We start from the raw sequence: 10,643 nt of genomic DNA, 5'->3' as shown, positions 1-10,643 counted from the left end.
TGAAATGCATGTAACTAACAAAAATGAGTCAACAAAATTATATTGATTTACTAACCGCAGCACCAATGGCGATAAACAGCAACTCAAAGCGTCCATCTCTATCTGTTTTGATATGAGTTACCGACCCCAGGATTTTTCAGCTTTAAATTGTGACAATAAACCGGCAGTTGGGCAAAAATGCTTCTGGCGACCCCCTCAACAATTCCAAGGCATAACATTTGGCTCTCCAAGCTTGAGAATATGAGATACTAATCTTGAACCGAGCATTCATGTTAGTCATAATTTCATGTCCCCGATATACCCTACCATTCAAAAACATTAACTCAGCCAGAAAACCACCCAACACCTTTTTGTTTGCTTGTCTATGGTGAGGAAAAACTTGGGTTCTTGAACATGTATGTTTATCAATAAAAGTCCTAACTTGAAACATTTTGCAATCTTTTATCCTCTTTGCAATCATACGCCACGTACAGTTTTTGTCAATCATACACCTTGTTTCGAAACGATCTTTGCTTGATTTGTTAACTTTTAGTTGATAGCCATCTTCCACACATTTCGTATACAAAGCTATCTTCAAGTCTTCCTTTGTATCAAAACAATCATCTTTATTGATACGAATAATTTTTGTATAACAATCAACTGCTATCTTTACCAACTCTTCTTCCGGTATCTGAAGTAATTCTGGCATATTCCAGTTATACTCCCATGGCATTTTCTTCGGGGACTTTTCTTTGGGGATTTCTTCTTCTTCTTCTTCAGGGTTATATGAATTACATAATGGATGTTCAACATGTTCATTTACAGTCGTAAATTCCTCCTCATTATCATCAACAACATCTTCCTCGGCAATGGTTGTTTCATCATCAAAATTCGGGTATTGACCAATATCAAAATCATTACACGCAGGGTCTGTTTCTTCTTCTGAAAAATCATCAAAATCCGAGTATTGACCAAGATCAAAGTCCGGGTATTGACCAAGATCAAATTTCGAATACTGACTAGTACTCACAATTTTTTCTGTTGGTTCATCATCGTCTAACTGGTCAATACGAAAACCGGAATTTGGTGCTGAAAGTTGATTGGGATTTGGATTAGGGAAATGTTGTGGGTTTTGAGATTGTGTTTGGTATTGGAAATGTGGTGAAACAATATTTTCTTGGTGATGAAATTGTGGTGGAACCATTAAATTTTGAGCACCATAAACTGGGGTTGAAAAACTTAGTTGATTACTACCCGCTACTGACCCAACTTCACTACTTCTAGGTTCAACAACATACAATGTAACATCATCACTTGAAACACTAATGTAAGCAATGAATCGTTCAACATCTTCATTGTCGGTTAACAAATAAACTTTACCATTTCTCTGATAAGATAACCTAAATCCACTTAGGGGCTCTAAATTCAATTTATTTACAACACGTAACATTATAGTTTCATAAGTTAACTTTTTTAATGACAGTTTTAGTTGAAGATTCATGGGTAAAGGCATATATTATAAAACACCATGAACATTCTCCCATGACCCTCCAAAACACAAATCTATCCAAACATGATCAACATTAGATGATTTCATTATTGTAAATTAATTTACTAAACAAACGAGCTGCGAAACTAAAACATGTTGCCGGATGGGGAAGGATGTCGTTGGATATAGGAACGAATGTCGCCGGAGATAGTGATAGATAGAGATGAAATGAATTGCGATTTAGGGATTTAGGTTATGAGTTGCTGCTGCTGCGTAGTTATATACAAAAAACATTTGTGTTGCGAAACTAAAACCTGTTGCGAATTCAGAAATCGAGTTGTGAATTTAAAATTCAGTATTGCGATAGTCAGAATCTCATTGCGATAGTCAGAATCTCGTTGCGATAGTCAGATTCGCATTGCGATAGTCAGATTCGCATTGCGATTTACATATTCGCATTGTGATTTACGTATTCGCATTGCGATTTACGTATTCACATTGCGATTTACGTAATCGCATTGCGATTTACGTATTCGCATTGCGAATTAGGAAAATCGCAACGCGAATTTGGAAAATCGCAATGCGATAGTCAGAATCGCGTTGCGAATCTGGAAACTGATTTGCGATATCGGAGATCGCGTTGCGAATTATCGATCGTATTGCGATTTAGTTGGTCATTTTGGCAAATCCAAAAAAAGTTGGTTAAAATCGTATATTATAAGGCATTTTTTGTCACTGAGGTTATTTTCTAAGATCATGTATTCGAACCTTTCTCCCTAGGGATCCTTGAAACTGTATGAGTTCATAGCAATAGTAACAGGGGTGATGATGTTCTCTCTCAGATGCCATCATTCCATTCCCTTAGACACCTCAATTTTGCTTCTCTGATTCTCAGCTTGGGCTACACATTCCTTCTGGTTGGAGCTTGTATCCACGCAGGTATACAGATCATTCAGCTGCATATCTTGCAGTCCATATATGTAATCTTCCACCGAAATATGAAATAACCATACATGAACAGGTTGTGTTTAAACCATTGGTTCCATCTTTTAATCATGTTGTTTGAAGATCATAGTTGAATTCAGTTTCCTTGTGTTTAAGTCCTATGGAACCACGAAACAACTTCTACTAGTTCATCAGGTCTGTCTAAAAGTCCCCCTCACAGAGACTATTCTTTGGAATCTAATAGTTCATCACGGATGTTTAATGCCTTCACTTCTATCTCCATAATAGCTGCAATTTTCGGGAACGGAATACTTCCGGAAATACAAGTAAGTTTCGAATTCCTAAAGAGCAAATTTGAACTATCGTTCGTCCACAGATGCTTCTTCGTTTTTCGTTTCAACGAAATTGTCTCTGATACAGGCAACACTGGCTCCATCTGCTACAGAGAAGATGTTTAAAGGACTCCTACTGTTATACAGTGTAATTTTTGTCACTTTCTAATGCCTGATGATGGACCATCATTCAAACATTCTCAAGAGTCTAATGCCTGATGATGGACCATCATTGGCCCCACCAATGGTTATTGGCGTTGCAATTAGTTTCATTCTTGTGCAGCTATTCGCCATTGGCCTGGTATGATATTATTATCTTGCATGATCCGAGTTCTGTTTTCCATTGACATTTCTCCAATATATGTAACAAAGGTCTATTCTCAAGTTGCATATGTAACAGCAAACAGCTGATGTAAACCAAGGGATGTTTTCAAAGAGGAATCTCATCCCCAGGCTAATTCTTGAGACTCTGTATGTCATATTCAGTGGGTTTATAGCTGCAATGATTCCTTTTTTTGGTGACATCAATGGAGCAGTAGGCGCCATTGGCTTTATCCCTCTGGAATTTGTCCTCCCTATGCTTCTCTACAACATGACCCACAAGCGCTCGAATTCGTCCTTCACCTACTGGTTCAATCTGTTTATCATGGTCGTCTTCACCGGCGTCAGAATCATGGGCGCTTTCTCCTCGATCAGGAAGTTGGTTCTTGATGCCACCAGTTTCAAGCTCTTTAGCAGTGATGTGGTTGATTAAATCATATGCACAGAGCATTAAACAAGTCTGAAGCAATCCCGTTGTTTAAGCAGCTGAAATGTTTTTATGTTGTGGAATGCTTCATCAGGGTGGCATGGGGCTGAGATCGAAGGGAGCAATGTTCCAAGACAGTAAAGGATTTTATCCTTACATTTTGTTGCGGTCACAATTTAATGGTCACTATTTAATATTATGAGTTTAAGTATTCTTTTCCACGCATGAACCTTGATCTTTGGACAGCTGACGTAAAATATATATATGTGTGTGCGTGTTTCCTTTTACTTCACCATGCAAAATGCAACGAAATTAGATGTTTAAAATAGAAAGAAAAAAAAAATCTCCCAAATTGAATGGTCCATAATGAAGAGACCGTGAGCGTTATAACGATCTCCTTTCTTTTCCTTCTTTTGGATTTTTTATGGTAAATTGTTATCTCAGATCTTCCCATTTATAAAAGGCCTTCGTTCAACTCGGCTCAAAGGTGACACTCCTTATGACTCGTTGGAACTCAAATCTTTCAAACGCCAACTCGACTCAGCTTTCCATTTACAAACCATGTCTATGCCTGAATTTATCGTCGACACCACTGGAGCTCATCCTCCATTAGAGTACTCGACTACCCTTCCTCCACCCGTTTCCAAGAAGCAGCCTTCTAAATTCTCCCGCTCCATCGTTAAACTCTTCAAGTCCATGTTCAAGTCCAGACAAAGCTCGAGTCATTCGGTTTTGTGGCTGAAACAAAGATCACTCGAGGAGTACTACGTGATCTACGACAAAACGGGTGCACTGACCACGATCCCTGAGGTTCCCGAGATCGATTTCGGAGGGCTTTCGCCAGAGATTAACTCATTGGTTATCGAGAGAAGCGAATCGGAAATATTCACTGCTGCCTCCACCGTCGGTATTTCATGTGCTTGATACACTAAGCATAAAAGAAGCCGATTTTACAGAAATATTAGATATGTATATGAATAAAGACGATGCGATCAAATAGTCGGTATTCTTAGGATGCATGTTTTCTCTTTAAGGTTACAATCAAGCTGATGAATTATTCTCTTTTAGGGTTACAATCAAGCTGATGCACTTTGCTTTATGTATGGAGTTACTGTTTAAGATGTTCCATTATTCTTTTTTTTTGGTAGTATAATTTTTTCCTTTGTATACTTTTTTTATATCATTTATTTACTAAAATAACCCGTTAATGTTAATTAAGAGAATTTTCATGGAGTCGGTTTGTTCAGACATCCGAAATAATCTCATAGAAAATATAAGTTAATTTTTTTATTAAATTTTACATTGAAAATTTTGTCTCCAAAACAATTTTTTCTTCTCTAAAGTGGGTTAAAAATGACGATCAAGTAAATTTTAACACTAAATTGATAATCCCGAATGCATGATGATACTCCCATGAGCATGCATGATTTGCACAAATTAAAGTCGTTTCTTTAGTTATATCTGCCTACAAGATTTGCAAACAAAACAAGGTTGGAAACTAACCAATACTTGTTTACTATCATTAAAGAAGCTCAAAGATAAAGCTGTATTTATTTATTTATTTATTTATCTATTATTAGTACTATGTAGTCGTTGATCAGCAGTATTTGGTTTACATGCCGTCATTGTCAATCAGCTGGGTTGATTTTGCTTTTCCGTGAGTTTCAACTATTTCACGAAGCGAAAAGTTAAAGGGTTCCAACTGTTGGCCTATGCCATTTCCACACTTGATCTCAACATGGACGGTTAACGCTAACACACATATTAACATCTCAAACATATATCTTTTCACATTTTAGCTGGAAAAAATGTGAAAATGAAAACAGCTGGCACAATAAAACAATACCAATGATTGGGTTATTCTTCTGATTGATATCACATACACTCTGAGTTTATATTTATCGGATAATACTCAAGTCAGTTGTAATTAATTGACAATAACAAAAATTATAAAGTATAAATAAGAACATAAAAGATCAATAACTATTTTTATGAGACCTTGTTAATAAAGAAATTCATTATAATATTCTTCCATACAGAAGATATAAATCCTCAATCTATCCTCGAAATACTAAAAAAATTGATCTCAAATGAGTCTTCTAATTGAAGTATGAAGACTTTGGGTTATAAATTTTCTTCAACAATGATTTTTTAATATTATTTCATATATATTTAAAAAATTGTATTAGATGGAGATGAAATTCGTATAAATTAGTAAGTGAACTCAAACAAAATATATCAATCAAAATCACTAAAATGTTGGTGCATTTTCAACTACCGGTAAAAAAATAAATTTATTTACGTGGCTTTATGTATTAATCAACTTGTTTGATTCATGAATATGAGTAGCTACTACTTTTGCAATTAGCATCTCTTTTGATAGGTTGGAGGAGATATATACGAGCAGCTACTACTTGTTAAGTTTGGAAAGCAACCTACCATACATTTGAGAGTTCCCTGATTGCTAGGTGATCATCTGAAAACGATTGATTTCTACTATTAGAGAAAGTAAAAGTTAATTTTACTCATTGGTCAGCAAAGCAGCTAAGTTTGTAGTAAGGTCCCAAGCCCAATACCTCAGAGAATCCAAGCTTCAAATTTAAATCCACAATCTTGGGCAGGCTTGGCCCTCGTTTAGGGTTTTGAAGCAAAATGAAACCTGTAACAAATTGTACGGACATGGGAAACCAATGGCAACACTCGACGGAGGTACGGCATGCTCGGCCTGGAACTATTGCGGCCAGAGGTTAGCCGCCGGTTCCGTCGACGATTGTCTCTCAATTCTATATTCTCGTGATCCTTCGTTTTCTTCATTCACTTCGTCTTCCAAATTCAAGGTCTCCGAAACAAAAGAATACATTCTTTTTTGCCTTTTGTATTTATTTTATATAATTAATGAGTTTCGCTTTTTGTGCCAATTTTTTTTAGTTTTATTTCCTTGATTTAGGTGCATGATGGTGGCATTGTGAAGGTTGCTTGGATCCCGCCTGAGTATGGGGATGCTGTTGCTTGCATTGCCGGAGATGGAACTTTATCAGTATGGGAAGAGCTTGTGGAAGGTATTTAATTTCCCGACTTTTTAATGATTAGATTTGGCTATAATATTTAGAAAATGCTGATTAGTATTGTAAATTCTGGTAGGTACAAAGCCTATTGAATGGAAGATATGTAGGAGCTTTAAAACTAGCTCCAAGGTTTTAGATGTTCAATTTAGTGCCGGTCAAACGAGTTTGAAAATGGTGAGTTTTAAAATTGACTTCTTTTTTCCCCTTCTAATTCATGTCTACATAATAGCCCTTATGTTCTAGATATTCCAAATATTTTCAAGTACCAGTTTTTGAAGGGTTTATTACACACTCACAGTGTCTGTAACTCGTTTACTCGTCCACTCTATGATTCTCTTTTAACTGTCTTGTGTTCTATTTTTCCAGGCTGGATTTCACAATGTTATAGATTCTGTTTCTGTATTAGGGAAGGCTTCATGCTTAAAATCCTGTATTTCTTGGAATCCACAAAAGGTTGAAGGCCAGGAATCGAGCTTTGTTTTAGGTTTTAATTCTAATACGCCACAGCTCAATTCCCCCCAGGTATTACTAAATTCGTTTCCCGCACAGCTAAATTCTGCTGTAATATGATATGACCGAGACACTTGCATTGTTTCTCTAGTATGCCATGCATGTTTATTTGGTTTGGTTTAACAAGTTTCGGATTCCTGAGTTATTCTAAGCTATGCAAATCTGGTTGCCAAATATAACTTTGATGTTAAGAATTTGTTGTAGCATTTTTTAACCTGACATAAATCTGTGGATGGGTTGTTGAAATTGCTAACTTAAGCTCACTGTAGGGTTCTTTAGGTGTGGGAATTTGATCCTGCTCATCAGAGATGGCTGCCAGTAGCAGAGTTGGCTTTGCCTGGTGAGAAGGGAGATCAAGTTTATTCTAATATTGGACGGAAATGGAAACTATTATTCTTTGTGAAATTGTGCTTTTTTATGAGTCATTGGTTATTACGACTGTAAATGTTTTTACATAAGAGTCCACAGATAACCTCATCACCCCCATATAGAAGTGAATGAATTTGCTTGTGTTTCAATTTATATATTTTTTTAAAAATTGTTTTTAAAAATTAAAAATATTATTTAAAAAACATTTTTTTTTAAAAAGTATCCCGTCCCCTCCTTTCCCGAAACCCCAATCATTACAGCAAATGAATGCAAATGAAAGGTAATGAAAATGAGTCGGTGAAAATGTGGCAATCTAGTTCAGATTAAGGGCGGCCGGCGATCGTTTTTCTATTTTCGTGATTTTAGAAATTAAGGATTTAAATTTAGGATTTGAGATGATAACAAGAGTAGTGACTGATCAATGGATGGTTAACAATGAATGAGTTATTATTCGGCAATGGATGGATGATCATAGATGATCGATGACAGAAGTAAGTATAATTAAAATAATAATTTTATTTTTTAAAAAATGAATTATGTTTTTAAATAAAAATTTAAAAATATAAATATGGCGCGTGTTAGGTAACAGATTTTTTCAATGGCCGTGAAGGACCGTGCACTTAAAATGATAATGTTTGTAACATTAAACATCTACATTAACCGAAAAAATGTTTAGGGACTTAAATGAGAAATGAATTGTAGTTTGAATAGTTTTGTATAATTAAGCCAAAAAATTAATACCTTGATAAAGCATACGTGTATAAAATTTAGTCGAGTGGTTAAAGATACTTATGTTATTTTCGTGAGTTAGAATCTTGACATTAAACCTAAAAGTATAATACCTCTAACCTCTCCACTTAATAAAAAAAATATGCTCCATATTATATTCTAGCTTACATTTAATATTGAAGTAGATTGTTGCACATATGAAATGATTTGATGACATAAATTTCTATGTAATCATCTATATCTGATCTATCGATCTATTAATTCTAATCAAAAGATTATTATAGAATAACTCTCTCAACTTAATTTCACAATATTGAAATTTAAACTTTTAATATTATTTAATAGATTTAATGCGTTATCTCAATAAATCAATATGATAAATTATATATTTAATTAAAATATTTTAAATATAGAGACTACTTTAAAATTTGAACATAAATCTTGATTCTTGAGAACATTTGATACAATTAAGGACAAGACCCCCTAAATTAACAGAGTAGTATATATATTTTCTTTGGGGTTATATGCAGCTGAGGCCCACCGCAATTAGACCAGCTCACAACACATAGTAGCCAGATTGTTTGCATTAAAGCCCAAATCAGAAACCGAGAAGATCAAATTTCTGTACTTGAAGGCAAATCCAAGCTCCAAAAGAAAAAGGCAGAGAACTGAAACTGAATTCAATGAATCTTACCCGTGTACAAACTTTGTCTAAACTATCCACTTATCCTGTCCCTGTAACATTTCTGGGTTCTTCTTCTTTCTTGCAGAATCACCAAGCAAACCCAAGTAAATCAAGCATAAATTTGAGGAGTTACAAAGATGGAATAGTTGTTAGAAGGAAAGGAGTAACTGTACGTGGGTGGTTGTTGTTGGTAATGCTCAATCTCACATAGTATTGGAAATACTATTGGGAATGGTTTGGAATTCCCACTTCCTTGTTGAGTGAAAGAGAACAAAGGGGACTCTCGCGTACCGTCGCCGCCGCAGTCCGTCTCGGCTCGGCTCGTGGTCGTGGTCGAGAAATTTCTCTTTGAAAGAGACAAATGGAAAAATGTGAAAGATTTCAACTGATATTTATAAGCTGCTGAGGACTGTTTAATTTCAAATGATAACAACTGGTTTATGAGAGTTATCAAAAATTAAACAGCTTTTCCTAAATTAAATCAAAAATGTTAAGATGTATCTGGACTGATTTCCAGCTTTGTACAGAGGAGACAAGCTGTTAATATCAGAAGTTACAGGAGTTATTTGATTTAATTCCAGGGGTTACATGATATAATTTCGGGAGTTATAACAGTTGAATAATGATGCAATGAACCTGTACTATTTTTGAGTCAGGTTCATCTAGACGTTTCAGTTGTTACAAAAGAAGAGATTTAATCCTGAAATTTTATAGACGATTTTAACCCTATTTCTAGCATATAAATAGAGGGCTATATTCAGCTTCTCAACTCACTCTCAACATTCAGAATTCACTCTCCAAGTGTTTTCTAAATATTCTATCTGTGTGCTTTCCGATAAGAAGAGCAATACCACCGACAGTCCACTCCGATTTCGGGTGTACAGAATTCGGAGCGACCGTGTTAACCTCGGGGGACGGTCCGCCTACTTCAGCGATTACACACATCGGGGCGAATTCGTTTCTAAGGCAGTGATTATACCACGACACGGTTTACGAATCTGTTCCTTTTAATTACTGTTTATATTTTCAGTCAGTGCTAACGGTGTAGTTTTGCAGTTCATATATCCAATAATTTAGAAACGAATTCTATATACTGCAATCATGTCAACACCTTTGAGCAAACTGATACCCGATCTTTCCAAGCTCGATGCACTTGATGGAAAGAATTATAGAACGTGGTCCCAAAGAATCCTGATATTCTTCGAGCAACTTGATCTTGACTACGTTGAAAGAAACAAATGGAAAAATGTGAAAGATTTCAACTGATATTTATAAGCTGCTGAGGACTGTTTAATTTCAAATGATAATAGCTGGTTTATGAGAGTTATCAAAAATTAAACAGCTTTTCCTAAATTAAATCAAAAATGTTAAGATGTATCTGGACTGATTTCTAGCTTTGTACAGAGGAGACAAGCTGTTAATATCAGAAGTTACAGGAGTTATTTGATTTAATTCCAGGGGTTACATGATATAATTTCGGGAGTTATAACAGTTGAATAATGATGCAATGAACCTGGACTATTTTTGAGTCAGGTTAATCTAGACGTTTCAGCTGTTACAAAAGAAGAGATTTAATCCTGAAATTTTATGGACGATTTTAACCCTATTTCTAGCATATAAATAGAGGGCTATATTCAGCTTCTCAACTCACTCTCAACATTCAGAATTCACTCTCCAAGTGTTTTCTAAATATTCTCTTTGTGTGCTTTCCGATAAGAAGAGCAATACCACCGACAGTCCACTCCGATTTCGGGTGTACGGAATTCGGAGCGACCGTGTTAACCTCGGGTGA

The 10,643-nt window shown here is 35.5% G+C and overlaps 2 protein-coding genes and 1 pseudogene across 2 annotated transcripts; all 3 read left to right on the top strand.

The window, feature by feature from the left end:
* Nucleotides 1–2,221: 2,221 nt before the first annotated feature.
* LOC120201562 lies at nt 2,222–3,541 on the top strand (annotated as a pseudogene).
* A 513-nt stretch (nt 3,542–4,054) lies between these two features.
* Nucleotides 4,055–4,417, top strand: LOC120201561. Its single transcript, XM_039202147.1, has one exon. It carries the CDS (start codon nt 4,055–4,057, stop codon nt 4,415–4,417), a length of 363 nt encoding a protein of 120 aa, XP_039058078.1.
* Nucleotides 4,418–6,183: 1,766 nt separating this feature from the next.
* Nucleotides 6,184–6,801, top strand: LOC120201560 (protein SEH1-like). The gene is made up of 3 exons (XM_039202146.1): nt 6,184–6,330; nt 6,441–6,552; nt 6,635–6,801. Exons 1-3 carry the CDS (start codon nt 6,184–6,186, stop codon nt 6,799–6,801), a joined length of 426 nt encoding a protein of 141 aa, XP_039058077.1.
* The last annotated feature ends 3,842 nt before the right edge of the window (nt 6,802–10,643 follow it).

This window comes from Hibiscus syriacus, unplaced genomic scaffold, assembly GCF_006381635.1.
Source record: "Hibiscus syriacus cultivar Baekdansim isolate YM2019G1 unplaced genomic scaffold, ASM638163v2 tig00007600_pilon, whole genome shotgun sequence".
Lineage (NCBI taxonomy): Eukaryota > Viridiplantae > Streptophyta > Magnoliopsida > Malvales > Malvaceae > Hibiscus > Hibiscus syriacus.
The sequence above is the reverse complement of the archived record's forward strand: the minus strand, read 5'-3'. Positions and strand labels throughout refer to the sequence as shown.

Bases quoted from the DNA above. Each gene is read 5' to 3' on its own strand.
- LOC120201560 (XM_039202146.1), top strand. From the start codon at position 6,184: ATGGCAACACTCGACGGAGGTACGGCATGCTCGGCCTGGAACTATTGC. The intron at 6,331-6,440 runs GTCTCCGAAACA...TCCTTGATTTAG, and splicing joins CTTCGTCTTCCAAATTCAAG to GTGCATGATGGTGGCATTGT. The intron at 6,553-6,634 runs GTATTTAATTTC...AAATTCTGGTAG, and splicing joins ATGGGAAGAGCTTGTGGAAG to GTACAAAGCCTATTGAATGG.
- LOC120201561 (XM_039202147.1), top strand. From the start codon at position 4,055: ATGTCTATGCCTGAATTTATCGTCGACACCACTGGAGCTCATCCTCCA.